At 40.8% G+C, this 14487-nt stretch overlaps 4 protein-coding genes across 7 annotated transcripts; 2 read left to right on the top strand and 2 right to left on the bottom strand.

Annotated features, from left to right (window-relative positions):
* The first annotated feature begins 37 nt into the window (after positions 1-37).
* Positions 38-3888, top strand: LOC306891651 (uncharacterized protein). Its single transcript, XM_079452095.1, has 7 exons — positions 38-182; positions 478-590; positions 1311-1339; positions 1424-1487; positions 2547-2681; positions 2781-2875; positions 2990-3888. Exons 2-7 carry the CDS (start codon positions 485-487, stop codon positions 3335-3337), a joined length of 777 nt encoding a protein of 258 aa, XP_079308221.1. The 5' UTR covers positions 38-182; positions 478-484; the 3' UTR covers positions 3338-3888.
* sf3a2 (splicing factor 3a, subunit 2) lies at positions 3487-7703 on the bottom strand. Of its 4 annotated transcripts, XM_079452092.1 has the most exons (9): positions 7269-7703; positions 7000-7057; positions 5784-6007; positions 5659-5705; positions 5466-5575; positions 5223-5272; positions 4962-5102; positions 4803-4871; positions 3696-4636 (listed from the first exon to the last, which is right to left on the bottom strand). In XM_079452092.1, the coding sequence occupies exons 3-9, from the start codon at positions 5979-5981 to the stop codon at positions 4358-4360; spliced, it is 894 nt and encodes a 297-aa protein (XP_079308218.1). In that variant the 5' UTR covers positions 5982-6007; positions 7000-7057; positions 7269-7703; the 3' UTR covers positions 3696-4357. The 4 variants fall into 4 exon arrangements, with proteins under 4 accessions (XP_079308217.1, XP_079308216.1, XP_079308218.1 ...); XM_079452091.1 differs by lacking the exons at positions 7000-7057; positions 7269-7703 and adding an exon at positions 6749-6804 and having other exon boundaries at positions 3487-4636; XM_079452090.1 differs by lacking the exons at positions 7000-7057; positions 7269-7703 and adding an exon at positions 6732-6818 and having other exon boundaries at positions 3561-4636.
* plekhj1 (pleckstrin homology domain containing, family J member 1) lies at positions 7181-11652 on the top strand. Its single transcript, XM_079452096.1, has 6 exons — positions 7181-7529; positions 7648-7715; positions 9391-9457; positions 9673-9763; positions 9852-9915; positions 9993-11652. The coding sequence occupies exons 1-6, from the start codon at positions 7436-7438 to the stop codon at positions 10077-10079; spliced, it is 471 nt and encodes a 156-aa protein (XP_079308222.1). The 5' UTR covers positions 7181-7435; the 3' UTR covers positions 10080-11652.
* tpgs1 (tubulin polyglutamylase complex subunit 1) lies at positions 11306-14487 on the bottom strand. Its single transcript, XM_079452094.1, has 2 exons — positions 14109-14487; positions 11306-13833 (listed from the first exon to the last, which is right to left on the bottom strand). Exons 1-2 carry the CDS (start codon positions 14375-14377, stop codon positions 13287-13289), a joined length of 816 nt encoding a protein of 271 aa, XP_079308220.1. The 5' UTR covers positions 14378-14487; the 3' UTR covers positions 11306-13286.

The following is a 14487-nucleotide window of genomic DNA, read 5'->3' as shown; positions in this document are numbered from 1 at the left end:
GATCAAGTGTGAGATATAAGACACGTTTCAGAATCTCACACGCGCTTGTGTTGTTTTTCTCATTCTGCCGCACCTGTGCGTGGCTGTCACGCGTGAGCGCGCGTGTGTGCGTGCGCGAGCGCTGTGGCACTGGTGTGTCCTCTCTGGCCCGTGTGTCCTCACGTCTCCTCACCTCCGCGCAGGTAAGCCTCTGTGTTTCAGGGTGACGTCCACATCCAGACAACTCACAGGATCAGTTCAAAACAAGAGCTTTGACATAAGATCAATGAGATTTCAATGCTTTAGATCATATTTCCACATGTTGGTTTGTCACTGGATTAGAAATACTAAACACACACACAGAGGTCCATTTCTGACCTTTTTCTATAACATCCTAAGACTTTCATGACTTCTCCAGGCTTGGAGATCACAGCTTTGTATGAACATGTCCATGTGTCTGTTTTAACCCTGTTGTGTGTGTTGTTGTGTCTTTATCAGGTGAGTTATGGAAGAAAGCACATTTGAGACTTTTGAGGACGAGCTCGGTCAACCGCCGAGAGACGTATCTCCCGCAAAGCCCCTCAGAACAGCTCGGACTGGGGGCCGAGGAGGTATTCAACACGAGAAGAGAATACATGCACAGACATGAGTTTACTTTAGGAAACGTTAGTGCAGCGGTCAAGATGTCTTTGAAACAAAGCTTTCTCTCTTCTAAATAAAGATCAGAGCTGAAGGCCGTTCAAGTGAACAGTGATTCTAATAATACATGTGAATGGCCTTGACCAACATGAGCGATGTGACACCCAGTGTTACTCTGACATATTCAATAGTGTCTTTACGTTACTGTACGAATGACTCGCCTGAAAATGACTTATTACTCATTACTTTCTATCAACCTCGATTAGTTAAGCGATTACACAAAACGACATTCTAATAAATAATATAACACCAAAATTAACTGACTTAAGTTTTACAAATGAGAGGAAGATACATGAATGCATGCATTTTAAAGTTAGACATTGAATTTTTAATTCCACTATTGTATACATTACACAGTATTTGTATTATAACTGTATTTCAATTACAGAAAAAGAAGATTAATCCTTTACTTTACTTCTTCAAGGGGAAAATAATGCAATTACTGAAACTAATGACTTACACCCAACACTGGTGACAACATCTTTCACACAACAGCAATGGCCTGAACACTTCACACGACCCAAAAATCATACGATGAATGTTTTACTTTATTATTTCAAATGCACTGTTAAATGTGCATCGCTGTCGCATGTGTTCAGTATTTTTCTCACCCGTTTGTTGTTGTGTTATAGAGATGTACACACAGAGGAGAACACGAGAGGTGAGTGAGATGTCAGTGTCACCATCAAGCCTCTGGCTGGACGGCTGGTGAATTAATCACATAATAAACATTCTTCACCGACAGGAGGCTCCGGCGCTCCATCAGGTACCGAAGATGACCCCGCGAGAACACCCGGTGTCCAGTGCAAGTACGTCACCTGCTCACCTCGTCCTCTAGACCTTTCAGTTCTTGTTTATTAAGAAACTTCTTAAGATGCTGATGTTGTGGTGGCATTTAATAACTGTACTTTATGTTGGCGCCAGAGGGTCCAGTGTGAACTTGTGTGCGCTTTGTGTTCACGGTCCTTTCCCATCGCCATCTATATATTTGGAAGATTTGACCTTGTAATGTCTCACAAGAACAGCTTGGTGACACAAAATGGTGACATTCTGGGACCAATGAGAGGAGTTTTGGAAATGAAGGTTTATGTTTAATGTTGTCCTGCGCTGAACAAGTTGTTTTACGAAAGAAAACGTTCAAACCAAAGAATAAGAACAGATGTTCTAAAAGCTCATGTCCAGCAGTAACAGTCTGGTTGATGAGTTTCATCTGTTTACATTGAGGACAGTCGAGAGACTCAAACACAACTAGATCATTTAACGCCAGATGGCCAATAGTTTTTGGTGTAAATTGTTATTTTTAATTATATATATAATATAAAGTATACTTACATAAAAATATGAAATAAACAAAAATATTTTACTAAATAAAATATGAACCGTACGCCATTACAATATACAGTACTTATGAGGCACACTTGCATATAACTGTCTGCACCTTTGTATATTGTAGATTTTTTTAGTCCTTTTAGTCTCATATATTATATTATTTTTCCTTTTTATTTCTTGTGTCCTATATATACACTGTGTTGAAGACAACAGAGCTCCGGTAAACAGAACAAAAATCCTTGTATGCGTGTTCTTGGCGAATAAAGCTCACTCTGATTCTGCTTAAAGTATAAAAATGGTCTTGACGTAGTTGTCCGTTTTATTGCCACTGTGTCATAACAAAACATGAAACATGATGATTCATATTTCTGGGCAAATGCGATCAAAACCTGTGATTAAAATGACAGAACTCCTTCTAATGCTGTCAGCTAGTCTGACCATCCTAACAGCAATAAGATACCTTAGCCTGATTTCTGCTGCTTTGTGGAGATTGTGACTTTAAAAAAGGCAATATTTGTATCTTCTGTCCATCTCTTCAGCGTTGTTTCGTAAATCACTGTCCATTCAGAATCTGGCTCAAATTGAGACGCCGTGGGAGGGTGTGACTCTCAACAGATGTCTGATCGTCGCCATAACCATCCTGGTGCTCACCTGCGGTCTGCAGAGAATAAATGGCAAGTTTATAATGCCGCTACTTTAATTTTGTTTAACCTCGGTCTCCTCAGGACCTGAATCCAACTCTCAAAGTCAAATGAAATGTTTTCTGCACACAGAGGCTCTTAGGGGCCGTAAAGATGTCGGTGAAGAGATCACGGCTGTGAGCGAAAGACACACTTTCATCAGGAGAACAAAACTACCAACACATGAGGTGAGAGAGAGAAAGTCTTTGTGACTTTCTTCCTGGTTCTGCTTCAAGTAAAGAACGAGAAAATAACATCTGAATGTTTTGGGCTGATGAATGCCTTTCACGTGATGTTCTCAGCCCGAGACGTCTTTCTGGGACACGTTCTTCTGGTGGCTCGCTGACGACGATGATGATGATGATGATGAAGGCACTAGCAAACGTAAATCCAAGAGTGCATCTCAAGGGAGAGCGTCCATGGGCTTCAGACACCGGACCATTCCAAACCTGAGACTCCTGAAGAAGAGAGAGACTCAATTCAGCGAGAGGAGAGGAAAACGAGACGCGGGTGAGATGAAAGACAGAATGAAGAGGACAAGAGAGAACGAGATTAAAGTTAGGAAGAAAATAACAGAGGAAGAAGTGGAGATGATGGAGAAAACAAAGAAACCAGTGAAGGATAGCAAACAAAAACCCAAGAAACAGTGAGAAGCATCAGAGCAAATAAACCGGTTGACTTCATTCTTGCTTTCTGGTCTGCTCATAAAATCTCCTGCTTGAGCGACTTTTTACACCACAGTCAATTCTGGTTATTATTATATTAATATTCAGGTTAATATTTTTGAGATTCTTTAATATAAACCAACATCCTTGCGCTTTATTTCACTTCTTGACCTTATTATATTATACGATGAGGAATGTTTTTTTTCTTACTGGTCACTTTTTATTACACTCCAATCCATCTTCTGCACTTTTGAAATGACAACTGAATGCAAAAGATCTAGTTCATTGGTTTAGTGTATATTCATCTGTAGATGTAGTGACAGTCAGGTGCCATTCACAAGTTAAAGGAGCGAGAAAGTTATTTTAATCTCTTTAGAAAATATTTGAACATAAAAATTGAAGTTTTACTGTGGAAAAATAAATAAACCTTTGTTTGAACTCATTGAAGTTAATAACAACAACTTTTGGTTTGTTCTGCCAATAAATCCATTATAAAATGTTTAATTAACCAAGCGTTTGCAATAAAAATGCTACATGGAACCATTTCAAATCCCTTTAAATATGAAAACTAATCTGGGACTAAAACTGGTTTTAGGTTGAGGACTAGTTCACCTCTTTATGTTTGCTTTCAAACATCACTATCATTATCAGTTGAGAGTCACAGAAATAAAATATTATGCAGGGACACTGTACTCATTTAACAAACCTATATGCAAAACATACTTTTTAAGAACAGAAATGCAGCAAGCGACAACTTTTTTTCTTTTTAATACTAAAAACATAAAAAGTTCAATTAGACATGGTTTGATGGGGCGGGATTGCAGTGAGATTCACAGATTTTTAAGAAACACAATCGGACACCCTACACAAACCATATGAAATATTTTGACGGTTGTACACATTTACATCGTTGTCAATGACATATTCAGAAGATGAAACGAATGCCGGTTTACAAACATGTCCATGGCGTCTAGAGATAAAAGCAAAAAAACATCTTCAAGAAAATCAGTTATGCATTCCGGTGTGTCCGCCTGTATGGAAGTGGGGCCTCAGGTGGGGTGGAAGAGCACCCGGTGGAGGCATTCCTGGGTGCATCTGGGCACCAGGTGGCAAAGGGGGCATTCCTGGGATGCCACCGGGTGGAGGAGGCAGCATGGAATCACCGGCCGGCCGTGGCCCCATTCCAGTGATGAGTGAAGGCGGACGCTTGATGCCAATGGACATCCCTTGACCCGGCGCAGTGGTCAGAGCTTTCTCCATCTTGAAGTGAAACTGCAGAAAGAACTGGAGAAGAGAGATTGTGTGTTTAAAACAAGGAGGTCACATAAACAACTCATCAAAAAACACACATGTACACAAAGATCTTCATTCACAGAAGAACTATTTATTCAATCTGTCTCGGTTTAAAATGAACATTGGCAAGAAGGCGTCATGAAAACATTTCTCTCACTTGTTTTGTTTCCCTATTCCAGTGAGTCCAGAAACGAGTCTCTGCTTTGTCAATCTCACGACTGGGGACCTGAAAGAGATTACATTTGTTCACATGTCATGTAAACCTCAGGTGTTTGTGCTTTACATCACCTCTAGAGCATAATGACACACTACAGACCTTGAAGGCGATGGTCTCGTAGGGTTCAGCAGCAAACAGGAGGTACTGCCAACGACGGTCTGGGGGTTCGATTCTCTGCTCGTATGCCGACATAAAGCGATGCCTCGGTCCGATACCTTCTGCTACCTCTGGATAGTCAATCTGAATGACAGAGAAAGGGTTTGAGAATCAAACAATTATTTAAAATGAAAGAGAATATCGAAGAAAATCATCAATGTTGCAGACACATGAATGGACCTGATCCTCAACGTAAAAAGTTACCTGGAAAAGCAAACTCTGCTGCCCGCTTTCTGAATCCCTCTGTTTTGTAACTACGAGTAAGAAAAATGTGGGTGAATTTAAATTGCAAATTGAAAGCTTTTTTTACAAAAACACAAAGACTGACTTTTCTTCATGAAACCCAACAGATTCAGTCAATATACGCGTGTGTCAGATATGTCAAAATGGTTCTATCAATGATTTAAACACAGGATGCGTTCTGCACGAGGCCCAATAATCTCATACCTTTATAACCAGGTCGGCCGATCTTGACAAATTTCTTCACTTCAACCTTCACTTTCTCTGGGGCGGGCTGCGCCGGCGATTCCTTTGCTTCTTTGGCAGCTCGTCTCGCTCTGAAATAAAAGAATCCAGACACCAGGTGAGTAAAACCTCCAACGCAGATCGCTCAGACAAATGAGTAAAACGCTTGACTTACAGATTGGTCTGATGCTTCTTGCCCTGTGTGTGAGCCAGATAACTTCCCTAGAGGAGACAAACATGTGAAGATGAAGGTGATCACACACTCGTGCTCATCCAGTGATGATCGGTCGAAGCTCTTACCTCATTGTTGTGAAGCGTGAGACACAGTTTACACTCATATGAGCCCAGGTGGTTTTTCATAAAGTAAGGATCTTTATTGATGTCTATGGTCTCGAGGGCCAGCTGCCGCAGACGCTCGCGTCGGTCTCGGTTGCTCTCGGATGCGGACGCAACGCCACCGCTGCCCGTTTTCCCTCCGGCTCTGTGCTGGAAATCCATGATGACAGATCCTCACAACGAAACTCCTGGAGTCACAAAACAAACAAACACATTTGACTTCAATACGAACATTTTACTGAAATCCTTTAAAGCAAACTTTCACATTTACTGATACAAAACTGCACAATAGATTTGGGACGGATCCCGGTTTCAAGGTATACCGAGGTTTAAAAGAGTTAAGGTATTTTGTGTCATTTTAAGGCTTTATTTTTACCTGACACACATGTTCTACAACAAGCAGACATGTGGAAATAACACATTTTAGTGTTGTAATAACAAAACCGTGATGTTTAACATCAAAATGTCATACCGGCCCATGCCTGCTGCACAAGACCTTAATCAGGTTCCCTCAATGATCATGAAGCAAAGCTTATTTATGACACATTAAAGCTTTACAGTTAATAAAAACACAGTATTGCGAAAACTGCGAGAAACTTCGCCCGTATAAGTGTGTTAAAGTCAAATGTCACCCCTTCATGTTTACTATTAATTACCATACAACTAGTAAATTCCCCCAAAGCTGCTTAAACTAAATAAACATGACGTCAGATATATAACAAAGAGAAATATAACAGCGTTAAAATGATTAAGTCTATAGACAGTCGTTAAGCTTCATTGAACGCTTACAGCTCAATTAAACCTCACAAAACAAACCTTACGAGTCATATTAAATGCAAAGGGTCTAATGCGCTTTTAAATCTCAAATAAGAGAGATATAGTTTGCGAAAATTCATTTTAAAACAGTTTTACCGCAACGTCCAACTCACGCTGCCTCCGTTGCTACACCAGTGCGCAACCGCGAAACAATGCACTTCCGGTTCCTGTTATTTTTGACTCGCGCAACTTTATTTATAAACGACGACAATCGCTAAAGCGCACATAAACTTGTTTTTACAAACATAAACACATGAATGTTGGTGAACTTATAAAAACACTGTTAGTAAGCAGGCCACTTTAGAGAACGGTTTCGTCTCAGAGAAGTGCAATGGCATAATTCTACTTTAATGTTTGTACTTACTCTAGGTCTTTTGTTGTTCCATGTTGGCAATATTGTCGCAATCGTGCCAATAAAGTACCTTGAAATTGATCAAGCAAATAAACCACATGACATAAAATAAATGTAAAGAAAAATGATAAATAAACAAATAAATAAACACATTTTTTAAAGTTGAAAATGTGTTACACGAGCGCCCTCTGGCGACCGGATGAGTTCGGTTCCTGCTCACACGGTGTGTTGAGTGTGTGTCTCTGTGTGTGTGTGTGTTGTGCAACTAATGACATACAAACCATCTTAATTCGGTTCAGAACACGAGCAGCGGACGTTATTGAACACACCAGAATGACCGTCAGCGCGAGGGGCGTGTGATGCTGTCAGATGCGCGTCCGCGACCGGAACTGCCGTTCAGGTGCCGACGATGAGATCTAACGAAGAGTTCGTGTTTTAATCGCTAAACATGAGATTTAACGAGAAAGAGCTCATGTTCCTGAGCCGCCAGCCGGCAGAGAGATCGGCCGAGCTGGGAATGAGAGGCCCGAAGAGAGGAGACGGTAAGAGACATCACATGTTGCGTCATGTTATTAATCACCGTCACAGCCGACACGTATCGTGAGGATCGGTTAAGTGTTTATAGTGGACAGGAGGCTCATAAAATGTCTTTTATTTCAGTGGTGAAGAGGCGTCTGGTGAAACTGATCGTCAACTTCCTGTTTTACTTTCGGACTGATGAGGAGGAGGTGGGCTTCGTCACAGTCTGATCTGATCTGATCTGAATCAGACTACACGTTTTCTTTCTTGAGAAGCATAAAACGAAGTGGGCCTTATGTCAACCAAACCATTCACATTTTATCAATGATTTTAAAACGTATGTCATGACATTGATACAAATGGATTACAAACAAGCTCTGAAAACATAGTTTTAAAGCATTTAAAGGCACAATATGGAAGAATTGTGTTATGAAATATCCAAACATCACTTTCACAGTGTGATATATCTCATGCAGTTGTGTACTAACATTATCACAAATGTTCCCAAGAATGTGTAAATCAAGAGAAATTCCTATTTAAACTAGTGACTTAATGTCCGCTGCTCCGCGTGACCCTCAGTTTCCGGCTGAAGAAACTACACCAACACAGATGCAGAAGAGATTATACAGCATCTGTTGTTCTGTTATTATGGATCACGATGACTCTTTGGCGACTAAAGGAAACACAAACAAGCGTTTACTTTTCAAACGACGACAGTATGACTGTTTTAAACAGTTCAATTGACAAAGTCTAATATCATTCACACAGGCTAACGTAGCATTACATTTTCTTGTAAGATAATTCATTACGAGGACATCAAATATAATTCTCGTCTGTGAACATGATGGGTGAGCTCCATACGCCATATGGTGAAAACAACATGTCCCACAATTCCACTCTCCTACATAACCTCCTTTAGCTTCGCCTTTTGTTGTTGTTTTGAAAGTGCACCATCTAGCGCTCCAAATTTACATATTGTGGCTTTAATGTTATTATGTGACATTTAAATTTTTTTCTCTTCTTTTCTTTAATTCTCTCTGGTAATGTGATGTAACACTGTTATATTGTGTTTGTGGCAATACAAAACAAAACGCAGATCAGAGCCCTGATCCCTTCCGAGGACACACCCTCCAGAGTTAGAACTTTGACGGTGTGAAGTGTATGGGCTACCAAACAATGTTGGAACAAGGGCTGTGCAATATATCAAAATTATTGGAATATCGCACATGTGCATATCACAATATGCATATCGACATGGTTTGCGATAAATGAGCTATTTAATTCATCGAAACGTAATGTACGGTCAAAGTTTTTGGTGGATGCGGATAGTATAGCATTTATCTGACACGCGGATGTTAGTTGGGATATGCGTGTGTGCACATGATAGCGTGCGCATGCTCAGACGCAAGTCATACAACTATCTACGTCACGACGCATTCATTTTTTTTCATTTATTTTTGTTTGTTTTCAAAATACAGTAAAACATGGATGTTCACTTTCAGAAGTTGTAGTGATGCTTTTTTTCTAAAATAATGTAAAATATATGTTGGTTATATCATTTCTTTAATATATTTTAATACAATTTAAATTGATTTTAGAAAAAGAAATCTCATATCGCATTATTTATCATGCTATCGCATTTTTTCTCAATATCGCACATCCCTAATTGGAACACACTTCCGTGCCATCTTCAGGAGACACAGTCATGGACCAGTGAATCGTGGGAGTAAATTGGTTGTCGTTTCCCTTGGAAAGGGCCCTTGGAAGTGGAATGACCCTTTAGAATGGGATCCAGTTTATTCTCAATTCAAAGTGCCCTTCGTAGGGGTTTTTAGAATGCACCGGGTGTCACAGTTTCATTTGATAGATGTTGTGTGTTTTCAGCCCATCGGTGCTTTGCTGTTGGAGCAGTGTCGGGTGGAGAGAGAAGAGGAGCTTGTTTTCTCTATTGGTGAGTGGTGGAAGTGATCTTAGAAAATGTTATCTTGAATGTTCGTGAATCTTTGTTTGTCCTCTGATTAAAGTTCTTGCTCTTTGTAAATTGCATTACACTTTTGGTGGACAAAAACAGATAATAAAGTGATATCTACACATGATCAAAATTCACTTTATTTGAAATGGCCTTTAAACGAAAAAGACTACGAGTGTTTTCTGTCATGTTTGCAGTGTTTCTAGACGAGGCCGAGCGGAAGTATTTGTTTGAATGTGATTCTCAGACGCAGTGTGTGGAGTGGATCGACGCCATCATGAAGTCCAGGTGATGAACACACACACACACACCTTCTCCTCTGCATCTCATATTTATACATGCAGCTCATAACTGAAATCTGTCCTCCGCTTCACAGTTACGAATTCATGCGCAAAAACCTTATATTCTACCGCACTGAAATCCATCGATTGACCGGCAAGGTGAGACTGATAGCATTGATCATTACAAAAACATCAGCTCAAGATGAGTAACACGTGTGTCACGTTTGGTTGATCAGGATCCTCTGGAGCAGTACGGCATTTCAGATGAGACGCGCTTTCAGGTCAACGCTGGTCATCCTCCTCTGCCTCCACCGCTTCTGTAAACACCAAGCCATGTTCAGTTCTTCTGTGTGTACATGCAGTCACATTCGTCTGTTTATCACTGTACGGCCATATAGATGATGTCTGCTGTGATGAGCCAGTTGCAATAGTTTTACAGTGTCGAGGCGAGCGGGTTAAAATGGGCCGATTTCTCTTGGAAGCTAAAATGAATTTGTCTTGTGTGGACGTGATTAAAGCTTTAGCACATCGCCATCTATCACTTTAAGTGCACTAAACTGTAGTGTTCAGTAATGATGTGAGTCAGGGTCATTGGGTAATTAGAACATTTCTTTAGCTGTATGAGAGCTGACCGGTTCTCATTTCACATCACAGTCAAAGGGAAAATGTGTATTATAGACATTTTGTAGTTTTAAGAGCACACAATGTCATCTTTATGATAATGACTCACATCTTATTACTATGTTATAGCATTGATAAAGGTAAAAACAAATACTATCACGCGTGAACTTATTTCATCTAATGATATTACAGTAATAGGACTTAATTTGTCATTTTTCTTTCTTTATTTTTTTCTTGTCTTAGTGATTTGTGGGGTGAACTGTGAACCTATAGTTATTTCATATTTGTCAGAATTAGATGATGAATTTGTCGTGTTTGGTGAAGAAATGTTTGCACTAACGCCTTTATCAACAGAATATGTTGTGTTGGGTTTGTTTTACTGGTCGGAGTCTCGTGTACATGAAGAGCACTCAAGATATGAGGATATGACTTTTATTATGTAATCATGGGTTTAATGCAAATATTTCCCGTAACTTTAATAACACCGCTGTTATTTCAGAAAATGTCAGTAACTACCAATGTATTTTTGTTTGTACTTTCTTGCAGCAAAAGCCTTCATCAATTCCCCTGTTACCAATGTCACAGTCTGGAAATGATCTTATTTTCTTAATAAAACCGCTATATTCCTCTTAAAGGATCCATTAGTTTTCTTTAATGCTACAAACACGCAGTGCTTATAGACCACTTGAGAAAACGTAAACAATGCTGGTTCAACACACAATCCAACATTTATTACTCAGTCAAAACGAATATATTTAAGCTTGACTTATATCTGTAAGCAAATAAAAAGTGCTTCTATCAGCACATCAGATCATATAAATGATTTATTTGAATATTTCACCTTTCATGTCAACGCTAATATGAACAAAGAGCAGTAAATAGATCAAAACATTGTTGGTGATTAAAGAAATAAAACGCAAACTTGTGTGACGTATTAAACATTGAGGTTTTATTGTTCAAATGTAAATTGTGTGATGATGAGAACTAGAGGTTGTGTATGAAGCCGAGAAAGAGCAGATGTGAGATGAAGAACACGGGACTGTAACTCACACCCTGTTGAATTATTGACACAAGGGCTCCGTCTGAAATGCATACTGTGACAGTACGTACTGAATTTGAATAAGAGCCTATCAGCGGGAGGGACATACTGCGTCCACCATGTTTTATGGTCATGTGACCCGTATGCTCTTTGACCTGTGACGTATTAACAACAACCTATATAAAACAACCAATAAATATTAACAATTTATTGTCACATTAAAACGTTTAAACATTTTCCGCTATATATCTGATTTACTTTTGAAATTTGACCGTTTCTCAGCTCCCGTGGCATCATGGGATAGAGAAGTGTCCATTCCATCCACACTGAGTCAGAGCTGAAGTAGTGGACCATCCGTGTGTTTCTCATCTACTGTTTATTGCATGCTGAGGTTTTAGACATATTCATGACTCATACTCATCTTCACCTACTATATAGTATGGAAGAAGGCGATTTAGGATGCAGCCTAGGACTCTTATTACCTAAACCTGCTTTCTGTTTTTACACACCACCTTTGATACAAACTGAGCAAAAAAGAATAAAACGTGGTCAATTTAATATAGATTCTCAAAAGACGTGAATCTTTTATATTTCCACAAGCACTGGCCATTCATAGCACACCTGGCTTTTCAGAGAGGCGGAGCAAAGAGGAGATACAAACATCCACGGCATGTGGAAAATACAGCGTTTTTAACCTTAAATCGTGTTTACACATTAAACTACATCTAAAACAAACCATAATATTTGTTTTAGCCGTATCATATGACCCCTTTAATATCACATAATAGGCAGCGGTCATCGGTTACTCGCCCTTAGATTGTTCCAAACCTGTATACATTTCTTTTGTTTTCCTTATTTGAAAGAATGTCAGATCTCACCCACGTTTTACTGCCATAGTAGGGAAAATAAATATCTATGGGAGACAGTGGTGGATGAGATCTAACAATGGCCCGAATGACTTCCTGTGTGTTCATCAGAACAAAGACATTTAAACAGGTTTGGACCAATCTGAGGGCGAGTAAATGATGACAGGAATTTCATTTTTGGTTGAACTATCCCTTTCATATCTGAGGTAAACTGGGACAGAATCATTCTCATCAGGATTTTGAGGTTCTATCTATATACACAGTCCACAAATATATCCAGATCGTATAGTGATCTATTACTCGACAGTAGCCTTAAGAGTTTAAAATAAAACATAAAACATCTTTAACACAACACAGGTTTAATAAAGTTTGCTTGACTATCAGATGTGTTATAACGCTTGTTTTATCTCCATTATTTTCCCATAGTTTTGGGAGTAAAATGACTTTATCATTTTGACAATATTGGACAGCAAACTGGGGCACTTTTGACCACCATTGTAATTTTTCCCACTATGGAAGTCAATGGGGGCCAAAATCACATTCTTCCAAATATCTTTCTCCGTGGTTATCAGAACAAAGACATTTATACAGATCTGTAACAACTCGAAGGAGAGGAAATGATGACAGAATTTTCACTTTTAGATGAATGATCCCTTTAAGCTTTAATAATATTGAACCTGGATTAAATTCATTCAGACGAGCTAAAGCAAAAGAAAACAGGAAACTGTGCCAAACTCATGTGGTTAGAAAAAGAGGACGAACGACTCTTTCGTTTCCCCTCCTGACTTCACAACTCTCCAAGTTCACTTCCAGTAAATTAAGCTACTAACAGTGATGTTAAAGCGTGATCATTTTATCCCAGCACAAGCGCACTGCGTCGCTTCTCATGTCAGTCTGATGTTCTCCGTCAGAAAGAGCCGTAAACTGGACCGTGTTGACACTGAAACCAGTAACTCATGTGATGAAGTCTTGTTGGCTCAGTGGCGGCTCAATACCGTAGGCCATCAAGTGACCTTTCGCACCCGAGCTATGAAGAGTGCAGCTGCGGCATCTTCAAACTCCTGAGCATCCATAGTGGGACCCTCCTGCTGTTGTGAAGGGGGCCGTGCCTCCGCCATGGCCTGTGCCAGCTTGGCAGGCGAGATCTTAGAGCTGGCCTCCAGGTAACGTGCCACGTCAGCCCCGTCGGCCGTCTCGAGCGCCTCCTGGAGGGTGGCGAGCACGGCCTGGCACAGCGCTCTCTCCGCGGGTCTGTCCGGAGCTCTGGCCACCGCCGCGTACAGGCACTGAGACTTGCGGATGTAGTCTGCGAACACGGCGCATGTGAGCACACCCTGCCGGAACAGCTCGAAGGGCACGGACTCGTAATCGTGACACTGGATGCGATGCAGGAGGGGTGCGGCGCTGGCACCGGAGAGCCCGCCCTCGCTGCACAGGCATCGGAGCACCTCCGTGTACACGACCCCACGGACCCCTCCGGTACTGCGCCGACGGTGGGCGCTCTGCGTCAGAAGATCATACGCCACTCGGACGTTATTGTTGAATGCAGATCTGCATCATGTTAAAGACATAAAAATCAATTTTAAATCCCTACAACACGAAAGAAGATATCTGGAGAATGTGTCTGCAGTTTTGATTATCAACATTCTTCCAAATATCTTCTTAAGTGCTCCGCAGAAGAAAGTCATACAGGTTACACATGCCATGATGAGGATGATAAAATGACGAAAGCATCAAAATCTTGTACTAATTCATTATGCGAAATGGTTTACTGCATGTTTAACTGTCCAGTTGTATGCGATAGTAAACCAGTGTAGTGTCTGGACCTCTGTGAGTGATGGGCCAGGCTCAGGTGCCACAGCGACCTCCTCACGGTCAGATTCTCCGAACCTCCGTCATCCACCTCCGACGACAGATGACCGAAGTGTTCGGCCAGAAAGCCGATGGGGTCCTCGGATCTGGACTCGACCAGCTTCAGCAGAGCCCCTCTGAGCAGCGCGCTGACCCCGGAGTGAGCCAGAAACTCGTGGTCCGTCTCGCATTTGGCTGCTTTTGGATCGGACATCCCGGTACCGGACCTGCGCTTCTCCGCCATGGGTCTGATTATGCCTTTAACTGATCCCTTGTGCCCACTAGAACATCGTGATTCCGTTCAACGCCTCTAAGAAAGACACGGTTGCTATGGACACATGACTCGGATCAGCT

Source organism: Barbatula barbatula, assembly GCF_947034865.1.
Source record: "Barbatula barbatula genome assembly, chromosome: 3".
In the NCBI taxonomy this organism is placed as follows: domain Eukaryota; kingdom Metazoa; phylum Chordata; class Actinopteri; order Cypriniformes; family Nemacheilidae; genus Barbatula; species Barbatula barbatula.
Note: the sequence above shows the minus strand (reverse complement) of the source record. Positions and strands in the feature narration are given on the sequence as shown.